A 26,100-nucleotide genomic window follows, 5' to 3' on the forward strand; every position below is an offset into this window, starting at 1 on the left:
TGACATAAAAGAAAATTTTTTCAAAAATTCTATTTGTCAAAAAATTTTGACATTTGTTTTTTTGCCATTTCACATTTTTTATGTCTATTTAATGTTACCGATGATCTTGCACATAATTATTCAATAAAAGTACAAAAACCTTCCAATAAAAGCCACAAATAACGTTAAGCTTAGATACAATTCAGGATACAGCTTCTTTGTTTCTTCTTCTAATACTCGTAGCAGCAATAAAACATGGAAAATTGTTTTCCCAACAGAAATATTGAAATAAACAGGGCTAAAGTGTAATTATTTCCAAATTATAGATAGAATTTTTTTAACATTTTTCCCTTGTTCCTGGTATCTTAACTTACGTCGTATTTTTCTCTAGGGTGAGACTTCTGAAACAGCCTCTATATGATTTTCCTCCTTCATTCCAAATAAGAAATAAATAAATCCAAGTTAATTAATCTTCAAATAAGATCAGTTTTACGTCTGTATAACGACCTAGTCAGTAAACATACACAACTTTTTGGCGCCAAAATTGACATTTATTCACCAAATAATAAAACCGTCCTTGACAAATGCGTTACGGTCAACCGTCCAACCACGTGACACATAAAAACACTTTAATTTCCCCATTTTTCTATAATAAATCGTTCGCCGGAAATTACATCACGTAAGTTTTTCTCCCACAATAATCCGGTTTCCAATCGAATAAATCACTCTGCAGACCCTTTTACGACCGTTCCTGTCTTAAAATATTTTCTTCAACATTTGAAATTCATAGGGTCGTATAATTTCCATTCTTATGGAAAAAACAGAAATTCAACTTTGTATTTTGTCCTTGAAAAAAGCAAAATTCGACAAGAGCTAAACGGGAGAGTGCAATGTACGATCAATGGATTGGAAATCTATCGTGGTCGTGGATGATTTCGCGATCATCCTCCTGCTCTTTCTTAACACCTACGATCTTTGTGTTATTCGATTCAAATCGATAGTTTTTATTACATGCGAAATCAATCGCAAATTGTAATGGATACGTCGTCGTGACCGACCTTGTCATTACCGTTCCTTTTTTTCTTGCAGTATTGCAGTAATTGCGGTAATTACTTTTCACGTGCTCCACTCGCTGGATCTTGGAATTTATGCATATGTGCGTATGAGGAAATGAAAACGAGTTCTACTTTGGTGGAAAATGACTAAAATTTTTCAATCTGTATAATATTAGATATAAAGTGTACAAGTAACGTAAAATAATGATTTACTTTTCATTCAGACAATATTCAGATAATACTTTATTTGAAAAGAAATCCATGCAGCTTAAGTTCTCCAATAATAAATTACAATATAAACAAATTATTATAATAACACCAGCAAATTTATATACCTTCTGTACAAAAAGTACCGGGAAATAAATATTAGAGAGTTTTTGCAAATCGTTTAGTTTAACGTTAACCTTAACGACAACGTCATTTAATTATCGTGTGTACATCTTTCAAGAGCGAAAGGCGTACCTATTCCGTCAATTCAAAGACGTTTACGTAAACGTCTTATTTTTTGATTTCTTAGCAAACGGCCATTTGTCGTCATACGTCAAACTTTTTACGGTTTGCAGAAACTCTCTATTAAATAAAATAGATATTGATCAATTTTTATTTGATTTCTTTCAAACTAAACTCCATCTGAAGCGACACGCATATATAATACCAACATTTAACTCAATCATCAAAACACTTCTCATAAACAGCAGAAGGTATTGCTTTCAGTTCTTTCCGCGAATTTTGTTTTGTCTTTTATGGACTCAAAACGTCCTTTTCGCGAGCCAATTTAAGTTTAAGAAACGGTAAAATGTTACATATTAGCTGAATGCGGTGCCTGATTGATGACATTTTTTGAATTTTTGGCCAAAAATTTGTGCAGTATGGACGCTGTGTGTGCAGGCGCACTGTCATGGTGCAAAATCTCAGAGTTGTCTTTCCACAAATATGGCCTTTTCCAGCAAATATTGTTTACAAACATTTCACAACGGCTAAATAATATTCCTCTTAAACTTAAGTGACGATTTAGTCATCATTTCTTTGATTTTCTTTACATTTTCCTCCGTTTGTCGGTGACTTTCTTCGGCCCAATTGAAATGTTTTGTACCACTCATATGCTTGTGTTTTTGACATACATGAGACCTCAAAGGTTTTTTGGAACATTTTCAGAGATTCACTACACGAATTTTTCGTTGACAACACAAAATTTCAAGAGAATTCTCTGATCGGTAATGGAATCCATGACAAAAATCGCAAGTCTGACTTAACCACAAGTTATGGTAAAAACAATTTTAAACAAACCACTTGACCTATACCAAGAATTATTAAGATATCTTCTACGTGAACTCTTTAAATCGAAAATTCCCGATACTTTTTTTACAGAGTAGTACATACTTATGTACGAGTATAGTTTTCCTCGTGTCTTAACAATTTAAGTTTTTTTTTTTTTTTAAATCATGAATTAAATTAAATTACGAGTATGAATAAGCACAACACACAATACGAATTAATCTTACCCAACATGGTCGCAGTTTTCTATGAGTCAAATGCACAACTCACCTGTAACAGAAAAAATAAAGGTAAATAAATGTACGATTTAAATTCAAATAAAAAAGTAAAAAAGTCTAATATAACTACAACCTACATGTACATATGTATGAAGAAATAAAATTTGAGTTTCTTGGCAACCGGTGAAAACGTTAAAACATTTCTTTTTTGTTTACTCATTTCCTTCGTAACTGTGTAAAGATATTATGTAAGTCATAGATACAATTTACAATTTTCACCCCAGCCTGTAAACTTCCAATATTAATATTTGTCAATCAATTATTAATTGCATAAAAAAAGTAATCAACTTCACCAACAGACGATTTTTTCCTTGGCATTATCTACAGAAACCGATCTGACCGAACCAGACATAACATAAACCAAAATAAAAGCAGTAAAAATAACCGAATTCTTATAAATAGTGGATTCGAACAATCAACATCAGGAAATCAATCTTTTCCTTTATCTTACAGACAGCAAAAATATAAAATGTGATTTCAAAATGAAATGCGATTTCGGAACAACAAGGCCATCATTTCGTTAAATTCACATCTAATCACGGCTCATGTGTGCTCCGCTTTAGAATATCTATTTCTGTCACTTTAGCTGACCGCCGTCTGTGTATGCAGTAAAAAAGATGACATAACAAACACACACATCTGCAGAGGATGGATCTAAAATAATCAGAAGCACCTGCGATATTTGCGCCGGGATTATTTTAGGGATCGGCGGGAACGAAGTTGTTCGCCACCTGTCGGTTAAAAAAATTTTCTTTCTTTTAACGTAATCGCCACAATAGTCAATAGTCGGCGGAATCTTAGTCTACCAAGAAAGTGGAGGGACATGAAGTAAAATAAAACGGCAAAGTATTAAATATTAATTGCGTTTCGATGACCGGAGATTTTTGGCACGCGAAATCAACCAATGGACAGATGTAGCGTAACTGGCACAGGTGTTGGAAAGGATTTAGAAGTAAGGAAGTCGTAATTTTATATATAACGATTTAAGAGTTTTTGAAGTATCTTCAAAGTGTTTTAGAAGTTGCAAAGAAAAAGTAAACATTGAAAAAAATTGCCATTACAAAGCGACGATTTGTGGCCTAGGTCTAATACGCTGTATTCCTAATTGAACACAAAATAATAAGGAGGAAATATCTGTAGATAAACGAATTGTACAAGAAATTAACCGCTGAATCACTCAAAGCCAGAATTAATTCGGAATAATTGTGTTGTTTGTTACTTCATAATTTGACTGTTGAAAAATAAATCAATACAAAAAATTAACTAATTTTATTATTATTATTATTATTCCTCCCTGTTTTTTTATGACACTATCTTTTCCTCCATCTCTGTAAGACTTTTCCTCCCAAACTCCCACGTCCTCCGCACTCCGAACTGGTTTTTTTCTCTTCTCGACTAATTTAAATTTATATTATAGTTCACTTTTTACATACATCCGTTTTCAAATTTCAACTGTTTTGCATAAACGTTTGGAGCCAATTATTATAATTACATGGTGAAATAGACCGAGATTAGGACCATACACTACTAGTCTTGATGGAAAAAGAAGCAAAACAGGTGGGCAGACCATTTCGAGTGACCATAACCGACCCACTGGACTCGAATCTCGTATGCAGAAAATAAATGAATAACTTGTAATAATAACACGTTACCAATTCAGGTTAGGCTCGTTTATGCAAATTTCCGCGAACTGTGTGTTTCAGGTGGCAATGTTTGATTTATGATAATGGATGTTTGGGGATGTTTTGGAACGATTTCAAGTTACTGAGAAAATATAATTAGCTCAAAGACGCAAGAACGCTCGTTAACCCCTAATTCAATTAGGTTGGGCAAAGATTAACATTTACAGTGTTTTGCTTAGACAAATTCATTGTAACATCAACTCTTATTCAGATAAAAATACGTCCTTGTCCTAAAGTAGACAGATTTATCTTTTCATTGTTCCAATTTTCTAATTAGATTATCTGTAACTTTTCCATATCTCTCGATATTTTTGGGTACTTTGTTCTAAGTGAAATGAGTATGTATTGGCACTATCACGTCCAATTTCAAGAATATTTCTTCCACAAATGTCCGCGCGTACAAAAACCTGCTCGGTCCCAGCGATCCCTTTTTCGATTAATCGAATCGTGAGTTTCTTGTGGCATCGGTCACGGTTAAACAGACACTCTGAAAGGCGCCACAGGTATGCGTGGACCGGCCATAACGAATTCAGCGCGTCTGAAAAACAGATTGTCCCGAGATACATATACAATATAGAAGAATAAACGGGGTGCATAACATCGCAGACAAACGGAATCTTGATACAGAGAAAACGAGTCGAGAACGAGAAACTTTTTTCTTTCCTCTCAAAATATAACGACATTCGAACTTCTAAAGATCATCATTTCGTTTTTAATTTATATTTTTTCATTTGTTCCGTCTCGTTTTTATTGTGTTATTTCCTTGGGTTGATAGGTGATGCCTTCGTACTTAATTAAGTGTCAGGACTACAAATGATTTAGGTTTGTACCCCGTGGTTCCGTTCGGGTGTGAGAGACAACACGTTTTGTTGTTCCTTGTCGAAACGACCTTCGCACGAGAGCGGCACACGATTTTTCACGGTCTAGCGCCAAAAGGGTTCAATTTTCTTAGACTGTGCGTCTGTACCAACACCGACTAATTTTAGTACAGCTTTTTGGCAATTATTACACGATTTGAAATGTTAATGAAGATGCCAAGGCTGCTTTAATCAGCACATCAAAGCAGATCATTCATCTCTTCATTCCTCACACAATTAAAAATGATGAAAAAGACAAAATAATGTAACATCAACCAATTCTCAATCCACACAAGTTAAAGTTAAAATATCTGCAAATTTAATTTTTTTTTTCATAGTAAACAAACTTGGAACGTGACAATTGCACATTTTGCATAAAATTAAAAATATACAGTGGGAGACCGGTCGTCTGATCGTGTGATCTCAGTAGGTCGTGCTCTACATCAAGTGAAACCTTCAATTCGTACCGTTTTGTTTTCTGGTCCTCATGTTCCTGTTCTTCCTTTTTGTCATTATCCAACGTTCCCATTCACGTGTAATTAATTAATCCTAAATATCACAGACATATTTGTATGGTTAAATAAAATTCCGCGTGGGTGTTATTACGTAAACGTCAATTACGTTAACTGCACAAAAAAACTATGTCTTTAAATCAATCCAAAATCACATCATCCTCATTATCACAAACGATACACTTAATCATCATCATCATCATGATGTTAGTTGGCGCGCATACACACATCGTCTTTCGGACGAACGTTGAATGTACGCTCCGCACTCCATCGTGTATACACACATAACTGAGGTCTCCGTCCACAGATTACAGGTTGTTATAGCAAGGCTTTGAAAAAAGCAAGCGAGTAGCAGTCAACGTTTGACTCAGACACTTTAGTGGGGATGACTATTGTTACTGCTGCTGCGGTGCACCGCCTCCAAATCGCCCTCCCCGCCCAAACTACTACAAGAGATGAATCTCGAAAAGTCACCGAACAGCATGTTCGACATGCGGGACGTTTAATTTGGTGACACCGTCGGCGAGATAGTCGACACTAAATATAGGACGTGCGACCGATTTCGGAACGCGCGCGAAGGAAAATAAACCGTTCTTTATACGACACTAAAACTACGAAAATATTACCAGAGATAATATGATGGCTTGTAATTGCCTTCAGTCTAATTAAAACCCAGAATTTACGGTTCCGAGATACTAAGACGTATCTAACGCTATGTCAACCTATAATCAACCAATATGTGGTTTTTTATTGCTTGACAGTCATAACCGATACGTGTTTTCCAAGTTTTAATCATAATAATCGTTATCACAGAAAACCATCAGCACCAAATTAACCAATTATTATCAACGACGTGAACTTAAGGTGCTAAAACAACGTAATTTCAACCACTTCTTGACCATCCAATTTCTGTACGAATTAAAAGATACAAACAAATATGAAATCAGTATTCGAAACATCAAAATTTTACTCCTTTCTCTTTTTCCTCTCATTTTAAATTTTCCTCCTCGTCCCTTAATCCACATATTTATCGATTTCCGTTTAAATTGGGGCAACCTATACTAATATTTACCATTTTATCTTTAGAAAATATAAACAATTGTTTTGCGCAAAAGTAAAAACGTAATACAATATTCGAGATTAGAAAAGTAAGAAAGCAGGAGAGCGTGTACAACCCTTTTTACATTCCTTCGTCTCTTAAATCATTTGTCACCTACTCACTACATTCACTATAATCACAGCTGTGCTTTCCTTTTGTCGACATTCAATTGTTGCACAGGTGTCTCACTTACCGGCCATTTTGTCTTACACATACACTCTGTATATTTGAATCAATGGATAAACAAAGGAAATTGTTTTAGAATCATGCATCGATTTCATTATCGTTTATTCCTATAATGGGCAATGTCGCAACGTAGTATTTCCTGTGACCAATGACGTTTAAATATTGTACAATTATTTTAAAGGTAAATATTGTTAGAACAAAAGTGTTTTATCAATTTTCTTATTTTACAGTTGTAATTATCGATAATTTTAAAACTAAAGGAAAAATCAATGTTTTAATAACGATAAGATTAGAAAATACTAATAAATACTTAATTAACTCCGGATAACGTTTAACAAATAAAAATTAAAACACAATAAGGTATTTAATCTAGTGATAACTTAAACTTGGACATAACAAAAAAAAACACAAAGCGATCACTCATCATTATTACAATCGCTATTATTACCAGTGATGGGAATAAATGTCAACTTTATGAAAAACCTCCATAAATAATGTTATTACCCCTGAATCCGGTCCGTTATAAATCAAGTCCCAACATTTTTTGGCTACAACAAAGAGAACACCACAAAAGAACATCTGGGCATCCCACATAACACCTTACGAAGATTCCGAATCGTACGAATCTGACCCTTAGTTTCACCCACCGTAGGAGTCTTGATGGTGCTTGTCGTACCGAACACTTTGTTAGTAGTTTAGTGTTGGACCCACTGTGAAAATCCATAAGTTATTGCTTGTCCGACAGCGAAGAAAAGTTTTGATATCACGCTTCGCTTCGTAATCGGATTTGGGTGCGGGGGATTTTACGAATCGTAATTTGGTACCCATTATTCCGCGAGATGAATCATTTCCATTTGGCGAGGAGTTCTCGCTAAGTCGACCATCAATCCTAATTGAATTCATTATGACTGGAGTTCTGGGATTCTAGATATACAATGGCATTTTTATGAGTTTTGTTGTGGTCGGTACGATTTTTGTCGTAGTACTGAGTTTCCGAGAACCATACCAGGTATTTACACAAGCTTGACATATTTTTTTTTCAGAAAACGGAAACATTTGGTCTAACATCAAGTACCAGAAACGAATTCTTGGAATCGTAAAATACTAAATGTAACAAAAAGTACTAAACCAGATACAACCTTTTGTTTCTTATTTGCTCGAATGGTCATTACGAGAGTCGTAAAATTTTCAATAGAATGGTAATATTTATAGTACTTAACATGGAAATGCTAAATTGTACATTACGCCCATGTACCAAGAAAACCATTTACGAAACAAACACACTGTTTGCTTTTGCTACTTCTTGTTTTGCGTTTTTTGATTTCATAAATCCAACAACCTGTTTTGCTTAGTTTACATTAAACTACTTTTTTTTATTCGTTGCCATACAGTTTGGATCTTTATGGGTAAAAATATCTATTTTTATTAGTTTTAAAATTTTCTACACAGGAATTTATACAAATAAAAAAGTACCAATAAAAATCGGAATCTCCATTTCAGTAGTTTTACATAACAGAGGCATTCTGATGCACCTGAATTCAACATTTTGAATTGCAAATTCAAATGAAATGCTTCTGTTTCTTAAAGCTCACCAATGTTTTCCAAAGAAAATATGTAATAATAAATCGTAAGTAATATCCATTATATGTAGTATATACTAATGCAAATACAGAGAATGTACACCAAAACTACACCTACTTTCTTAGTATTTTCTTTTTAGATAAATCATTCGTGTAAAATAATCTGATTTAGTATTTTTCCCATTTACATTAATCGTACATCACATCTAAAAAATATATTTGAGTTCAAATATGTACAATTTTGAAATAAGTCAAAAAACCACATAAATTTTTATCTAGCAACAACTTATGACTTATTTCAAAATTATTCATACAAGTAAAAAAGATAAATATTTTTTTACAGTTTTATATATTACCACTCCTTATCTAGACCAAAAGTTGTTTTCATCAAAGAAATAAAAATTGTTCGAATTTTTATTACTTGTTCCTTTGCCACTAGCTTTTTATGGAAACCTCGTAATAAGTAACTTGAGCCTATCTTGGTCACTAAAAGGATAAAAATTCTCAAATCGTATTTTATTTTAATTAATTACACCGCTATTCCGCAAGTCTGTTGTTTAGTTACGATCCTTTGCTACTTCAATCGAATAAAAATAAAACACAAGATATGTTGAACAAATTTTTAGTTTTTTTTATAAAGCTGGCACATTTGCGAAAAAATGGCAATCCTAGCCATTAATAATCCCTTCTACTCGCCTAAATAAAGCACGGAAGTCATTAATCTCAATTCGTCATAATATCAGAAGAGCAGTTGGTCAGGTTTATTAATAACCATTCAACTTCACTCATTAAATGTTTTATTTTCAATCCATATACAACAAGTAGCAAAACAATCGAAAGCGCTAAATCGCAGGTGTCTCCTCTTTCTTTGCAAGATAACAGCCGCTTTTGATGTACTACCGACTCCAAACTTGGCGAAAATATTCGCAACCACAAGGGCAAAAAGACGCTGGAGTCGTAATTCAAACTGCTCGCTTTGGTACGAAACGACGTTCACACAGACACACATACTCTTTATATAGAAAACGGCGAGAATTTACATTCTTCGACTATGTTGAGAAGAGGATTTTTCTTCCGTAAAAGATCGTAGGTAGATGGAAGTCCGGTGGTCGTCTGCTAGTCGTGAAAAGTAGTCGCTTTGACGCACCAGTATGACACTTCCGAACTGCAGGAAAAACTTAATTAGGCAGGAAGATATGCGCCAGACATTACGGGAAATGCGGAGTCGCACGACTATCTCAAATTAAAACTTAAATAAATCAATTAAATTAATAAGTGGTGCCATTGGAATAAGGTCTGGGTGAGTTTCACGTCATTTGTTAATTGATAACGGAGTCGTGAAATTATCCAGGGTTTAGGTTATTAAGCGATTATTCGCAATTAGAGAAGGCGCCTGAAAAGCGTGTTTTATAATACGTTAGTTAAGAAAATTATTGTTGAAGAAAAATTCTTCAATATAAAAAAAAACAGAAAAAAAATAAGACCTAGCCTCACGTAGCGTAATATGTATATACATATTTTAAGTATAGGTGGACTAAAGACTGATGTTGGAAAAATAATTCTACCTGTTTTTTTGCTGCAGGCTATTAGAAGAAGAAACAAAGAAGCCTTATCGTGAATTGTAACTATGTTTAACGTTATTTGTCGCTAATTTTGAGTACCCTTACTAAATAATTATGAAAAAACATATACAACATGATCGGTATCATTAAATAAACAAAAAAGTTAAATAGTTAAATTAGTTAAATATCGAAAAATAAATGTCAAATTTTTTTACAGATAGAATTTTTTAATAGAACATTACAAACGAGGTGGTAAATATGGCATTACCCCGAGAGCTTATGTATACGTTCGAGAGGTGCCACACTCGAGATCGGATAAAGCACAAGAGGTAACGCCATTACCACCGAGGTTAGTATGCTATTTTATTCACAATCACATTATTTTTAGTCAAAAATTTGAATAAAATAAAATTCTAACCAAGTTAAGGTCCAATCGTGGTAAGCCATCTAAATTGCTTTGATTTCAAAAATGTGAAAAAAAATATTGAAATAATGTGAGATTCTGATATTAAAATTGTTGAAATAGATTAGTGCGCTCCCCCAGAAGTCAGAAAAACTGCTACAGAAGCAATTGAATACTAATTTAGCAAAATATTATGCGTAACTTAACAATTTGAAAGAAAAAATTCCCGCTATTATTGTAATCTTAACGTTGGCAATATTACTCCTCATGAGACATAATGACGTGTTTCCCTTGCCTTAAGAACGTCCTCGTTAAACACGTCTAGGTCTTTTAGTTTTTGCTTGAAAAAATAAAAACGAAAACTACAAATTTCCGTTTTTTTCCAATAATTCAAAACTAAAAATGACACATTGAATTTTCTTTCAGAGATTTGTTTAGCATAAAATTGCTAACTTGGCCCTAATTCAACCGACCTCGTATCTCTTATAATAACTGAGATCGCCATGGTGGAGCTCTTAAAACGGACATCCTGTAGATATTTGGATTAACATACATTTTTCATATCAACAAAACATTGTAAAATTTTACTTTTATCTTTAAACAAATTCAGACAATAATGAATAAATTAAATAAATAATAAAATATAAATTTATTACGTACTTGATGTACTTTTAATAAATCACCCAATCTTTTTTCTTACGTCTTTAAACGAACACTTTAACACATCTTCACACGTTTAATCTTCAAACACAAAAATGTTTTACTTATCTTATTAAAAAAATCCTATCTTTTCTGACTTTTAACCTTAGTAGCCTTCGCTACATTCATAAATTTGTTTACATTTATTTGCAATTTTATTTATACTCAATTAGTAATATTTACAACACAAAATTCAAACAAACTGATCTCCAAGTGATAAGAAAATAAAAAAAAATACTAGACTAAACTCTTGCTGATTCTGATGCTGAGAAGCACAAAACATTTCGCTGACTTAGATGACGATATGATAACGTTGCCATGTAAGACGATAATTACTTAAGGTCAGAAATTGATAAGAAGTACAAATCTTGTTGTACTTTACATAATCAAGAATGTCAAAGTTAAAAAACAACCACCACACCTCTCTAGTAATTTATTTTTCTAATCTGACCAGAAAAAATATGTAATACGATCAGTTCACAGAGCCGACGTTCATTAACTTGCCATTACTGAAGTCATTAATAAATTATTAGCAAATTTAATTATCGTTAACTACAAAAATGAAATTGATCCATAAATTACGTCGGTATTTCGTTATTCCCATCAAAACCAGTACGAGTTACAAACGACCAAAACGACAACTCGAGCCATGCCACCATTTCCTTTTCAAGTTCGATCTATTGTCCTTTTTGGAAAAATCATGGAACGTGATCGGTCACAAGACCTCCTAATTATGGAGACAAACATTTGTTTTCGATCTCGACACGATCCCAGATGTCGTCGACTTTCCCTCTTATTTATTCAGCCCCTTTTAAAACAACAAAGTCCCATCCGGTAGAACCTTCGAACGTGTTTATTCGGGAACGACGTTTCATAAACATTGTCCCGTATTAGGGACCCAACGACCCATCTAATCCTTGATTGGCGTGCCTCACTTATTAGGTTAAGACGTTCGATTAAACCTAGAACCAAAATAGGAGATGTTCTTCGTCGGCTTGTTACGCATTCTGCTGCAGTTCTTCTTTTCTTCTTTACGTATTTGGGTATAAACGTGTTCAAGGTAAGCTCTTGGTAATGCATTCTACAGCAAGGTTGTCATCCACCCGAAGGAAGTGCTTGCAGGGTAATAAATACCACAAAACCTGACCTCAACCGTAAGACTTCTTTCTTTATATCGCGTTACTTTTTGGGAAGTTTGTTAAAAATTAAAGGCGATAACCGGTAATTTGCGTCCGGTTTTACAACACTGTCACTACAAGGTACAAAAATAAAGCTGGATGTGCCTTCCAAGATCAAGATTATGAAACAAGCGTGTGTGGTTTAACGAACGAGTTCCCATGCTTTTCCAGTATGACTATAAATGGGAGCAGCATGGTTTCCAAACAGGTGTTGCTTTATTTTGCGCTAAGGAACGACCAGATGTTGGGACGATTTTTCGAAACTGAACCAGGACCAGCTCAAATGTCACAAATGTTGTTTCAAATGTAATTCGGTAAACGTTACGGACCTCGGCTTGCAAGTCAATAAAAATGTTACAAAACAAGAGAAAAAACACAAATTATTTTGTACTCAATAATCCTAACCCAATCCTGTTATTACAAAGTATCAGACAAACAGTCACAGATAAAGATAAATCACAAGATAAAATAAACGGACAAACAATATTATAAAATAACTTAAGCTGCATTTTTTCCTATTATTTCTATATTTTGTATAACATTTCTCTAGACAAAGTATATTATAGTATATTCTTTTAATAAAAAAAATATTTATTTCCAGTTGAAAATCTACTTTTTTGTCCAAAATTCATAAAAAAGCATGTTTTTGGATGTTAAAAACAAGAGGTGTAAATACAAGGTTCGCCCAAAACTTTCCAATGTAGGTCCGAAATTTAATAATCATATCATACTTTATAAGGAAGAAAACGCTATAAGCAAAAATCGTTAACGTCAAAAAAAGTATCGTTTCATCATTTATCAATTCATCTTTTGATACTTGATTTATATACCTGAAATAATCAGGTCAGACGTGTCTATAGCTTTATTAATCACACCTGTCAATTCGTAATATATCTTCTTTGGTTTTTTCGCAAGATGCGTAGTATACATGCAATTTATTCTAAATAAACAAAGATACCTAATTCCTAACGCAATAATTTGTCCAATCTGTGGAGTATAATATGTAATAATAAATAATTGTTTTTTTTTAATAAAAAAAACCGCCTATTTCCTTCTTAATTTTTAATCAGCACTAAATTTGAATGAGGTGTTTAATTACTCCAACAAACGCATCCTGTTACGTTAATTAATGACCGGAAAATAGTTGTCGTGACCAATGTTGATTATTACAAAATTCACAATTATTTATTCCTCTCATCTAATCATCTTTCTCATATTTAATTTCCCATATCTAGGCTTGTGATATTTAAATAACGATGTGTACTGTATGTAGTTGGAATTATCAAGTAAAAATGCTGAAGCTTCTGCTTATCTTTCACAATTTTTCCCTACGCCTGCAAATCCAGTTTCGCAGATGTCAGTAACTTCTCCGTTTTTCCTGCCACTTTCAAGATATTTGTATTTTCGATTTGTATCCATTAGCATTCGTGAGTTGAACAAACCGGGACCCCTCCAGGTGTTGTCACTTCACCTCAACCACCAAACGAATTTTTGTATACCGAAACAATAATGAGGTCAATGGTGTAAATATTTAAGTTTGTTCCATCAATCATCAATAGCTGTGACATGGCCGCATCTCTCCTAGAAATTGAAATAGCCATTAGCCGAGACCGAGACGACTTTGTTAATTCCAATCGACCATAAATGTCACAACAACGAAGCATTGCAACGTGACGAACGATAAAAAAAATTTACCATTAGAATCGATCGTGGGAAATGCCGATTTTAAGTGATCGCCGGTAGCGCGCAATACTCGATCCACCTACGGCCATTCTGAGCTATTTCTTGTAAAAACTAATCAAGACAAAACAGATGCTTGAACACGCAGATCAAACATCAGCTCGAAGGCTCGGTTTAAGTTATGCGTGCATGATTCAAAGTCAATATTTGTCCTTACACATACACAGGATGTATGTGTAACTCCTACACGTCTCTGTTACTTCTTCTTTTTTCTCGGTCGCGAAGAGTAAAGTTCAGCAACTTTATGAATGAGAACGTTCAATGAATATGCAAAAGAGTCGAGTTTGTTTTAACGAGAGACGAGTTTTGACGAAATACAGGTCAAATTTACATGTCCACCAAACTCGTTTCCAAAATGAAATCTTTTATTTATTCTGAGAAACTCAACTGAATAGTGAATAAATCGCACACAAGGGTGCAGGTAACACAAAACGTCCCTTGAAATCATAATAAGAAGGATACAAAGGACCTCGTAGAAGCACAGGTGTTGGGATTTATTTTTTTCATTTTGAAAATACACCCTCGTTCAGGTACGACGAACACCAGCTGCAACGGTTGGTTTTATTCTTCGCACCACCTTAATTCCGTGGGATTAGATAAGGTGCATCTGGGTGATGTTTATTTTATTTTCTTCTCTTAGGTAAAAGGAACGCGAAGTTGTTGACTTGTTTCCGTTATCAAACTACGACAAAACGAATTGCGCATCGTTCAGTTTGTAAACATTAACAAAGTGAATGATAACGATGTAGATCGATCAACATTACAAAATCTATTATCTAAAAATCTTCATGTTCGGTAGAGAAATAAAAAGAGTGCGTCACATTGCACGTGTTGTGTGATAACAATTGGCGAATTTATCAGAACTAGAAAACCAAATTGATGTTTTTTTTTAAAAAAACAAAGTCAAAGTCGGTATATTAGGTATATTCAGTTCGTGAGCTTTCCAAAGCTCTCCATAGTATAATGTTGGTGCTCCTGGTGTTTGGTAAACATCAAAAAGCTTTAATTTTATCTGTAATTTGTCAAAATTGTTCCAATTGCATTCATATTCCAATATTTCAAAATGAATATTTCCTAAACATACAGTTAAAAAAAAACTCCCCGTTGCACAGGTGTTGAGAAAATTTCTCCATAGGTAATAATTTAAATAAAACTGTTACTCATTTCTCATTTAATTATTCCACTACATAGGTAAGGTCGCATTCAAAACTAATTACCATTCCTCTCCAATCTTCAGCCTTACAAACCATTTCCTTTAGCTCACTTCTTCAAAAGCGTACTAGAAGACTCATCTTTTGAATCTTTCCTATGACATCAGTATGTAATTCTTTTTTGTGTCCTTGAATTACCTTCCCTATATTCAAAAAACTTGCAACATTTCCATCAGATGCCCAAGACAAAAAACTGACCGATTCGATGAAAAAAAAAAAAACGACACCGGTTAAAATAAAACCGAAACGTCTCGAAATCACAGTGTTACAATCTTAAAATTGTGAAGGTTGAAAAGCACCATTTCATGGTCCGGCACTGATCCAACGATAAGAACTAGTTCTTGTACACCTTTAACCATCATCTTTCCTCCGTTTTAAAAATTACCGTACGAAGACGAAAGTTTTTACAGTACGACCCACACTCGATCAAGTGCTAATGTAACCCATACACAGAAATCAATTTGAATATTAATAAAGAAGTGAGCTCGCGAGTCACACCTGTCCATGATACACCTCCGTAAATATTAAAAACGAATTTGTGGGAAACCAATGAAAAATCAAACACAGGTGTGTTGGAAATCCCACAAGTCAGTTGTAATTATTAGTTCATTCATGCATACTGGAGGCGATTGTTGTAATTTTCGCCCAACTTTATCACCATATCGTAATGATAAATCTAGTTAAAAAAGCCGACCTTTGGCTTTACTACCATCAATTATCTAATCGTATCATTATCATGGATTTTACTGATCTAGACTCATCCGGAAATCAGCTTAGGCGCGGCTGCAATTGATGGCGTTCTTACGGGATTTGGCGCGCTATACATAATCGAACGTCCCCAGGTACACCCGGAAAAGTCCGGTGCTAGACTGGAAAAATTTCCAACGAGCCGTCTAGGCACCACTTTGCGTTCGCGATGCAAAAGCAGACATTAACTCGAACGAGTTCACATCTTGCCGAGGTTTAAGGATGTCCTAAGGCTGTGCGACGAGAGTGAAGCCATTTCCTCGTCCACTAATCGTCATTGATGCGGCGAGAGGAGGTTTCACAGGGGCCTTAAATAACCACACCACTCGACCGGTTAAAACTTTTACATTCGTCGACGTCGCAACATGTGCATACAAGACTCGACGTAATTAACCGATCGTGTTAAATCGACTATGGTGTGGTAAATTGAAAGGAAAAGGCGGACTAACAGCTTGTATAGTCTTTTGAGAAATATTTGCAAACGGCGCTAATTATAGTTTATAGCTCGTAACGGCCCTTCTAAACTGTATTAAACAGCGGCGACTTATTAAACTACCGCCGGGATTTCTCACCAGGAAGCTTAACTTACAACCGACGTCCATCCTAAGATTTGGTAGAGTAAAATCATACTCAAATGTGAAATTCAAAAAATATCAATTCTGTTAAAACTCTTAACATCATACTGTCGAAATTTTGACAGTTTCCGAGTTGGTGACCAACCCTTGACCTTTAATTGTCGTCTAGTCTGGCAACTTGACGACATATCAGATCTCAAAATCAAGAAATACTTGGAACAACTCCAATTACGCTGAAATGGCAACAAGCGTACAATGTTGATAAAAATACTCTAATTATATTTACAACCATTCTAGTTCCATTATATGAATTATTTATGCACCGTACAATGAGTTTCATTGAAAATGTCACAACCACGAATCCGGACAAGCAAAAAATTTATAAATCCGATGATTTACTTATTCCTGACAAGATTTACTTCCATAGAACCGTCGCCAAATCCTCCTCCTAGCATTCCACATGATAAATCTCCCATTAAAATGATCAACGACCGCCCCCGAAAACCTCCACCCACCGCCCCCAGGTACGTTTATTTATTTTTAGCAATTTTATGATTTATAAGCCGAGTTAAAACTATACGAAAATGTACCAATTAACGTAAGATCCCTTGATGTATATGAGCTGAGACACAAATATTTGCTATTAGATTACGAAACGAGCCAACGAATTCCAGAATCTTTGTTTTAAGACATAAATTCCGCGACCAGATTGCACCCACACCATAAAAGATTAATGTAAATTTGTACACTGTCAAATGTAAATATCACCTACAACATGGTATTTACGTGACTGATTTGAGACTTTGGAATGTTTTTTCTTTCCCGGTTTTCGAAATTTTATCGATGTTAGGGAGCACTGAACTTGGACTTTGTTTGTTCGGACACGGTTTATGTTTGGCATCTGTCATAGGTAGGTAAGTACAACAAATACATTACACTAGATAAATAAACATGTCTAAAACACAGGACTATTGTCACATTATAAAAGTAATCGGTAAATAAAATCAAAAGAAAAAATATTTAAATAACGAAGGGTAAATGTAAAAATATTTGTTTAAAATAGAAAATCATTCTTTCACATAGAAAAAAAACACAAAATTTTCCTACTCCTACAAAGTTATTCACTTTTTGGAATTTTATGTGAACTGATGTTAATTGCATTTGAAATTTCCGGTTTTCAACGTCTTCTTGATTAATACCGGTTTCTCCTATATTCGCATTTTCATTCCATTTATTCATTTAGGTATCTCACAAGCAAAGGCCTTCCGGCAGTGCTTGCAATTTAGTGTTTTTTTCCAAAAAGCCACAAATTATTGTACCAATACAAAATAAAAAAAGTGAAGACAGTTCATAGCAATTTATTTATTAAAGCTGATTTTTTTTTATATACCTATAAGAACAAAGAATTCTTTACGCGTTTTCATATGAAATTTGATAAAAATAAATAAGATGTGTGCTTAAAACTCACCATATGAACAACTTTTAACAAAAACTTCAAATTTAACCTTTCTGATCCGATTATCTACTTGTGTATTTATCGGTATGTGCCAACAATTTTTCCTCCACCCATAACTGACACTCCAAATGTCATAATCTCTAATAACAGCTCCACACAATCTCAATTTCTCCTTTTAATTTACGTCCTGTGGCCTTTATTGACGTTATCTTCTTGTCGGCATGTCAAACACACATCACCGGAAACGTCTCGAGTCAGGTGTACCGTGCAAAAGCACGAGACCACAACCTAAACTTCAAATTACGATAAACCAAGTAACAAAATGAAGAAAAATCCACGATTCCCGCCTCAACGTCCTGTCGCTTTTTCGTCGCGCATCCGGCCAACTTTTCCCATAAGACAGTCTGATCTAATTGCTCATTATCGGAAAATAATCTCCAAGAACGAATCCTGGGAACAGCCAAGAGAACGGTACGATTAAGACTTGCTGCCGTTGGTCAATCGCCTCTAAACAGGACATAACTTCTAATCTCGACAAGGTGAATAATTACGCCTGCTTGCTACTACCGGATAACGCATCGTATGCACTTGATCGCAAAGAAAAATATAGATAGCTCCGAGATTATCCGACGCGAAACAGGAAGGAGCCTCTTGTCGTTTCGAGCGACTTCATAACCCGCATCGTTCCAACAAATTAGATCAATTGAAAGGGAAAAAGATGACACAGTGGACTTTAAATTAAGGACCATCATCGGATTTATGCAGGAAACGTCCAATCAATTGTAGACGATGCAATTGGATAGATTAAGCTTTAATTCGAGTGAGAGTGACCGCAACTTTAGTTTATGCAAATTCGTGTTCGATTTAAATGCTGTTTTATCACCACTGAGGTCAGGTTTCTGCGGTTTATTTAGTACAAGAAATAATAATGTAGTCAACTTTCTTAATGACTTAATTAATTGATTATTTTCTTACATTGTAGTCACATATGATGTCACACGACAACAATAAACATAAATTTAATTACTTTTCTACTGATTCAATTATGTAGTTGCCCGCATGGTTGCAGGCTGGCTACCATACAGGTGAAGCAAGAAAATAAATACGACATACAAAATGTTTTTTTTTCATCATTTTCTATATGCATGGATACAACCGAGCAAAAAAGTATTGACCTGTCTTGAAACAAAACCTGTCAATTGAAATAGAGAGTTTAGTTTTATATTTCCATGATGTACTCATTTTCCAGTAGGTATAAATTAAATCCATTATTATGTCAGTTGTTTTCATATGACACTTTCCACAGAGCTGTCCTCATAAATTACGACCGAAAGTTTGATGCTCCTCGAACGTTACTTTATATCATGTTGAACATACGACTTCGTGTTGGTAAATCTGTTCCTGAATGAAAAATAACCACTTCTGAATATTTCGGAAAGCCAAGTGGGCGTCCCGTTGCTTAATTAATGACAAAACAGCTGGTTTTAAAGAGTTATACCATACAGGTCTAACAAAGTTATACTTCCAATTATCTAAATTAACTCTTATCTAAAACAGCATCCACGTTTACGACTTCTTTTTGCCACCTCTCTGGTCGATCCCCAGTCGCCGGAAACGTATCAGCGACGTAATAATCACGTCTCAGTTTCGCTTTTATCTCCGGTTTCTCTTCATGTCCCGTTTTCCATGTCGTCGTACTTCTCCAACGTTATCGCTCCTAAAATCGCGTACGATAGCTAATTATCTAACGAGTGAGTTCGTAAAGCGGACGTTTATGCTCGCCTCCCGGTGATACCAACGACCATTCCGGCACCGAGACCAGTCAACTCTGGACATTATCGACGGCGACCAATCACTTAACGCAATTCCAATTTTTATTTTTGTACGAAAAACTTTTAATTCGTTAATTGCCGACGTTAAATCATTTTTTATAGGCGGCTTTAACGTTTTGTTTGTAAATAACGGTTGATTTATCGTCAGCGCTACCAAGTCATGCGGCGCTCGATTACGTCGTCGAGGTTTTAATTTGTAAAATAATTTAGGAAAACATGCCTGTGGCACATTCATAAATTCCAGCGACGTCGAAATTGACAAAAATATGAGTGGAAAACAAAAAACGCTCATTCCAATACACAATATAGCATCTACATAACAGACATAACGAAAATGTAATACTGTAATATATACGCCAATAATTTTATTTAACAACAAAAAAAAAATCGTAAAATATGTAACAGGTAGGAAGTTTCTGTTTCAAATTGCTGCAGGCATATAACGTCGGTACGTAAATTTCTGTGACAGCAATAGCCTAAACAAAAATTCTAGTTTTCTTAACATCAATCACATTATCAGTCATGTTATATTTAATAAAAAAAATTGCGTTCTGGATACCCGACGAGTTGTCGAAACGTAAAAAAGCAAAGCAATTTTAATTGTCAGATTCGGTCATGCATTATGCAGCTTCAATTATAGATTTTATTCGCTCGATCGGACCGGAAAAAAATTATGAATCCATCACACCGGTGGTACTTAGTCATGCGTTACTGGAAATCGTCGTATAAACGAGGCTGAGGTAATTCGTGGTGGTTCATCCAAAACGCTTCGATGGATCCGATGAAGATGAGGAATTAGAAAAATAAAAATATTCGCATGCATGGTCGCTCACCATAAAAACAAAGACAGATAGCAAGAAGGTTCAACACCTCTAATCGTAGGAATGCAACTTTTAAAATCTCGATTTTATTTCTTATTCCGATCGGACCACCAAAGCACCATTTGCATACCACCTGCAAGTTTGCTTGTTGTTGTACACAATAATTAAGATAACAACACAACGGGTTTCGGTTTTTTTTATGGAAAATGCTTGTAATATCGCGGGTGGCACTGAATTTTAAATTTACAAGAAAATAAGTGAAATTTTTGCCTAGATTTGTTGTATTAGTTGGTGTTAAATAACTACCAACAAATGTCTAAAAAAACATGCGTTTCGCAACTTAATTACTCAGTGCAATAATATTACCGTTTTTTTTTTTTTTAATTATTCACTTTTGTCTTACAAATCCATTCCTAGAACGCATCCATCTTCCAACTTTTCCCAACAAATCCAATCCACTAAAACTCCTCTTCTCCAAACACAATTTATGCTCTATCTGTTTACCCAATCCCTATTTAGGTCATCGGAAATTGTTCCTGAAACCTTCCACTTGATCCCCAACGTTCCTCCTCCACCTGTCCATAAATCCACCCCCACCGAATCAACAAAACCATTCGCACGTGCGTCAACACTCCCATACGTGTAGGCCGAGATTTAACAAGTGAATTTTTGCTGTTATTCCCTGACCATATGGCCGATGATGGTAAATATACTTCACAATTACGTCATAAATTATTCGGTAGTTCACATGCGATACCTCGTTGGCGTAAAGGTGCGGCCACACGTTCAGATTAATTGCCAAGAGAAAAGAGATAAGGGTTGGTGGTGAAGCCAATTATTTTCGTCCAGTTTTCGATACGATCGAGGCATTTTAATTCGGGATTTGAGGTTCTCGTTACGGCTATTTGTTTTGTTTTTATTTTAAAACGTCTAACAATAATTTCGGTCGATTTTCAGCCTTCACCCGCGCACTTTTCTCAAAATAGTCGTCGATCTCGTAACGCTGTAACGTATGACGAGCATCGCATTCGCAGACGGTTTGAAAATAATTTCAGTCGATAGAAAAGGATCGCAAGACAAACTTTAATTGGCTTTTGTCGTGTTTTTTTTTTAAACCGACATACATCTGTCGTAGATTGTCGGAAATGCTCAGTTGGCAGATTTTTCAAGGAGCTAGTCAAGACAGAGAGAAAAAATTATTCAAACAAAACGCGGCTTTTTTCGCGTTTTTTTTTTGAGTTTTGCAATGAAGTTATCCTTCGCGATTTCCTGTCACATGTTTGCAAAGTTTCGGAATTGTCCAAACGGATTAGCAGGAACAAACCATGGTTGTGATTATAAATATTATAATAATTACGAAAATTGTGATTAAACGTCATGAGCGCCGGCTGATTACAATTACTTGTACCTATTGTCTCAATTCTAAAAACTATTTTAAAATCACATTTTAGCACATGCACCTAATTATCCAAGTCATAAAAATTAAATTGCACTATAATCTCATAGTGTAATTTTTTTATCAAGCTTTCCAAAACCACGCCACATTTACTAAAAACAATGAACATAAATAAACTGATCTCACGTGTATGTGTAAAGTGTAAATTAGACACTCAAAGAAAACTTTATTCGTAAGGCCGTGGTTAGTTTTGTGCTATTCGTCTGCACAAATTTGCGGACGGCTGGCTAACCGAAAAAATATCCGTAAGCACATTGTTGAAAAAAAAACAAATGCAGAGTAATTGTTATTTAGGCGTAAAAAACAAATTTTTGGATTTGTTTTCAACTGTCGGTTGAATCGACAGAAACCGATAAAATTTTGAACATACCGAGAATCCCATCAATGTCATAACGCTCATAACAGCCTTAGATGTTTTAAAAAGTCCTCGCTCGCAAGCTCGCTCGGATTTTAACTGACTGCTGCGGCTGTTATGACATTGGTTACATCTTAGGTATGTTAATATGTAGCTGCAAAGTGGTTATAAATGATTTTCATCTATCCAGGTGTGAATGTTCCAGGTAAAATAAAAAATGCCGCTTTACGAAAATAGGAGTACCTACTTGTTTTAACTCAAAATTAAAAAATCGTCGTCGTCCACTTCGAAAATAGGGTTCATTATAAACTTGTTTTCTTCTAAAGTATACATTATTATCAATTATTATTGGAAATTAGTTGAAACAATAAAAGTGTAATTAACAACAATTTATTATTAATAATGAATAAGTGACAATAATGACAGAATTAAAGCTTCAAAAAATTAGAGCGCCACAAATAAAGTTACATGCAAAAAAATTCCAAAGCTGGCTAGATGAAAATCATTTATAACCACTCTGTATTAATGTCCAAACTGGATTTTTTTACTGTGCACTTTTATACCGAACAAATTACGATGAAATATAGTACTTGATTATTTGTTATTTATTATTTTTACTGTGGAAAATATTATACATATTATATCTACTGATCATTTCTCGTTTTTTATATTGTGCAAAAATTAATTAAATACTGGACATTTATCATTACACCGAACAAAATCGAATTGTTTACTGAACGCTTTATTACTACCCAACAATAAAAATTAAAAAATAGCCACATTTTTCCCGAAGACTCCACACAAATTCTTGTGGAAAAAACACAAATCCGAATCAATTTTGCTGTCACGTTTCTTCTAAACTCCGTGTCTCGGAATGCCGTTTGGCGTTTCTTTAGCTCGGTTGTGTTTTTCGGCGTGGGTTGTTCGCGCGATTTAATGCTCATAGACACGGTTGACGGCTTCCCGACTTATAGCATGTGTGAATCGTAAAAATTTCGATTTACAACAAAACACCAAGTCACAAATTAGCTGTTAACGCTTTTCCACCCACCTCCACAACTGGGACAACCTCCACAACACCAAAAACCTCTCTTCTTTTCCTTGACAAGATAATTAATCGTCGTCTTCACATTCTTGATTAACGCAATAACTCATCCAATTGTACGTTCCTGTCTTACCCATGTTTTTAATCCGTAAGAAAAGCGAATTTATCGCATCCACGACTTGCGTTTTAATAGAGTTGTAAAAGTCGCGGTTATTAATTATTTTTAATTAGGTTTTGAAGAACGTATAAATAACCATTTGCTATCGCAATGCCATATATCCCACTGTGCTTTGTAAATTACCTATTTACAAAACTGTTATCTTAATTGAACGATTTTTTTATCTAGTTTTTCGGGCTCCTGATGATCAGGTGGGTGCTCTTTGAACTTTTCCATTGATTGAAGTTTAAATTGATTTAGACTGCATCGTCGTAAATATTTCACGAACATCTGTTCGTGTCAACTATTATTATCATCAGTTGCTTCATATTATACAGGGCGAGTCTTAACTTATACACCTAAACTTAAGGAATGAAAGGGTATGATCAATAATATAATAAGTAAAAAAAAAATAAAAATAAATTAAACAAAACTTTTTTATTTTTGTCGAATATCAATAAAAAATACCACTTAACCCCACCAAAAAAATCGATCCACTTGGCTATTGACAGGCATGGCGTGAATAAATCTAATGCCGACATTGGTGTCATCAGCGCAATTTTTTTAAAGTGTAATACTGTTACTAACGCGGTATATCTGGGTAACTAAAAAAACTTTTATTAGAATTTTTTTTCACTATTAGTTATTACTTATTACCTATTTCGCATAACCTATCATACCCTAAAATTCTGCGTATAAGTTAAGATTCACCCTGTATCAAAAACGATGAAAAACTCAGATAAATATCGCATCCAATGTTAAGCAGTCTAGTTAGGTTTTTAATTGACCGTTTCAGCAATTACAGGGCCAATTATTTCGGTCGTTTCAGGGTTTTTTTTGAAACAGGTATCCGGACAGAGAAGTCAAAATCTGGTTTTTGAAAGGTCCACCGTAATTATCCGCTTTACTAGTAGGTACTATTAAAATAGACGAGGACGCTTTTGATTATATGGTATTTGGAAGCTACTGTTCGAGCGGGAAAATTCCTATAGTCGAGTTTTGGTGCGTGGATTGATTATACCCTCTAAAAGGTTTTCAATTATACTGATGTTAAATTGACAGAAAATAACAAGGAAGCTCTAGCCCAAATTATATTATTTCAGCTGGTGGCGCTAGCAAAGTGATTTTGATATCCTTTAAATTCTTGTTCGTGCAAGAAAAAATTATTATATATAGGCTCAAAATTACATACTAATATTTTTTGAGACTCTAATTTACATATTTTTTAAATTACAAGACTTGAAATACAATGAATAAGTTCTAATCCCCTCCACACTACACGAAGTCGTCTAAGTTATTAAAGGTTCTCGATTCAAAAATATAATTTTAGTCAAAGCAAATTTCATCCAAGTACATAACACAATTTTTGTCTAAAATATACTGTTGTATACATAACTTCCAAAAATTCTAAAAATAATAACCACCCAATTTTAATTGTAAGAAATTTAGAAGATTAGTAGAAGCGTAAAATAAATTGCCTTTTTTCAATAAACTTGTTTCCAAATTTGGTCACAGGTGTTCAAGTCAAACTTTTATTGGTCTAAAACTGTTGAAAATTTATAACTCTGATAACTCACTACTTTATCATCCTCTAAAGACCCAGAAATACGAATAAGTCGCTTACCTGAAACAAACAAATACAATTTACACTAAAGAAATCACAATAAAACACAATCATAAGATCATTTTGGTGACCCTCAACAGTAAAATTTCCCCGAAATTCTCCACATAGAGGTCACAGTTCACCTATGGGTAAACGACACGTGCCCACGTACCCATTACTAGGTTCATAAAACGACCCACGCTCTTTCACCTGAAAGACCATCTGGTCCTCCGCCCGAACCTCTATCATTTATTTATTCATTTATTAAAAGCGCCGTATCTTCAATTTTATTAATTGCACAATCAGGACGTGGGTGATCCTGATTTCTCGTCGTACATTTTTGGCAAAACCACACGAACGTTGGTTGAGATTACGCCGGGCTACGCCCACGACGTACCATAGACACAGCAGTCGCGGGTCAAGGCGCGTGTCATTTACAACTGTCGGCGCACATGTGTTTAGATTAATCCCGTTTTGTAGATTTGTTTCGGTGAACCAAAATAAGTACCACAATGGTACTATAAACGCCCACAACATATCAGACCAATTTTACATTTCTGGGTTAGGGCACTTCAATTTGGAACATATGACGATGGAGGCAAAATTGCATGATCGATAATGATTTTGCACAATTCAAGTCTCAAAGTACCATCTGGTACTCAACGCGACTCTAATTGTGTTTATAAATCAAAGATAACTCCGTCTATTTATATGTAAATTGAGAAAGTCGAAGATTACAATAATTTGGATGCTATTA

At 34.6% G+C, this 26,100-nt stretch overlaps 1 protein-coding gene across 3 annotated transcripts in view; it reads right to left on the reverse strand.

Moving 5' to 3' along the window:
- The window catches only part of LOC123003689 (bone morphogenetic protein receptor type-1B), a 50,044-nt gene that overhangs the window by 6,839 nt on the left and 17,105 nt on the right, over nt 1-26,100 (reverse strand). Inside the window, exon 2 of one of the 3 annotated variants that reach the window (XM_044396631.1) lies at nt 2,537-2,579. The exons of 1 other annotated variant lie outside the window; for it this stretch is intronic. In XM_044396631.1, the coding sequence (XP_044252566.1) occupies nt 2,537-2,543 (7 nt within the window). In that variant the 5' untranslated portion in view covers nt 2,544-2,579. Of the gene's footprint in view, nt 1-2,536; nt 2,580-5,593; nt 5,937-26,100 lie in introns of those variants that run through there. One more of the 3 variants, XM_044396630.1, reaches the window with a different exon arrangement.

This window comes from Tribolium madens, unplaced genomic scaffold (genome assembly GCF_015345945.1).
Source record: "Tribolium madens isolate multiple individuals breed KSU strain unplaced genomic scaffold, Tmad_KSU_1.1 Scaffold_1;HRSCAF=32;Tcas5.2_LG8, whole genome shotgun sequence".
In the NCBI taxonomy this organism is placed as follows: domain Eukaryota; kingdom Metazoa; phylum Arthropoda; class Insecta; order Coleoptera; family Tenebrionidae; genus Tribolium; species Tribolium madens.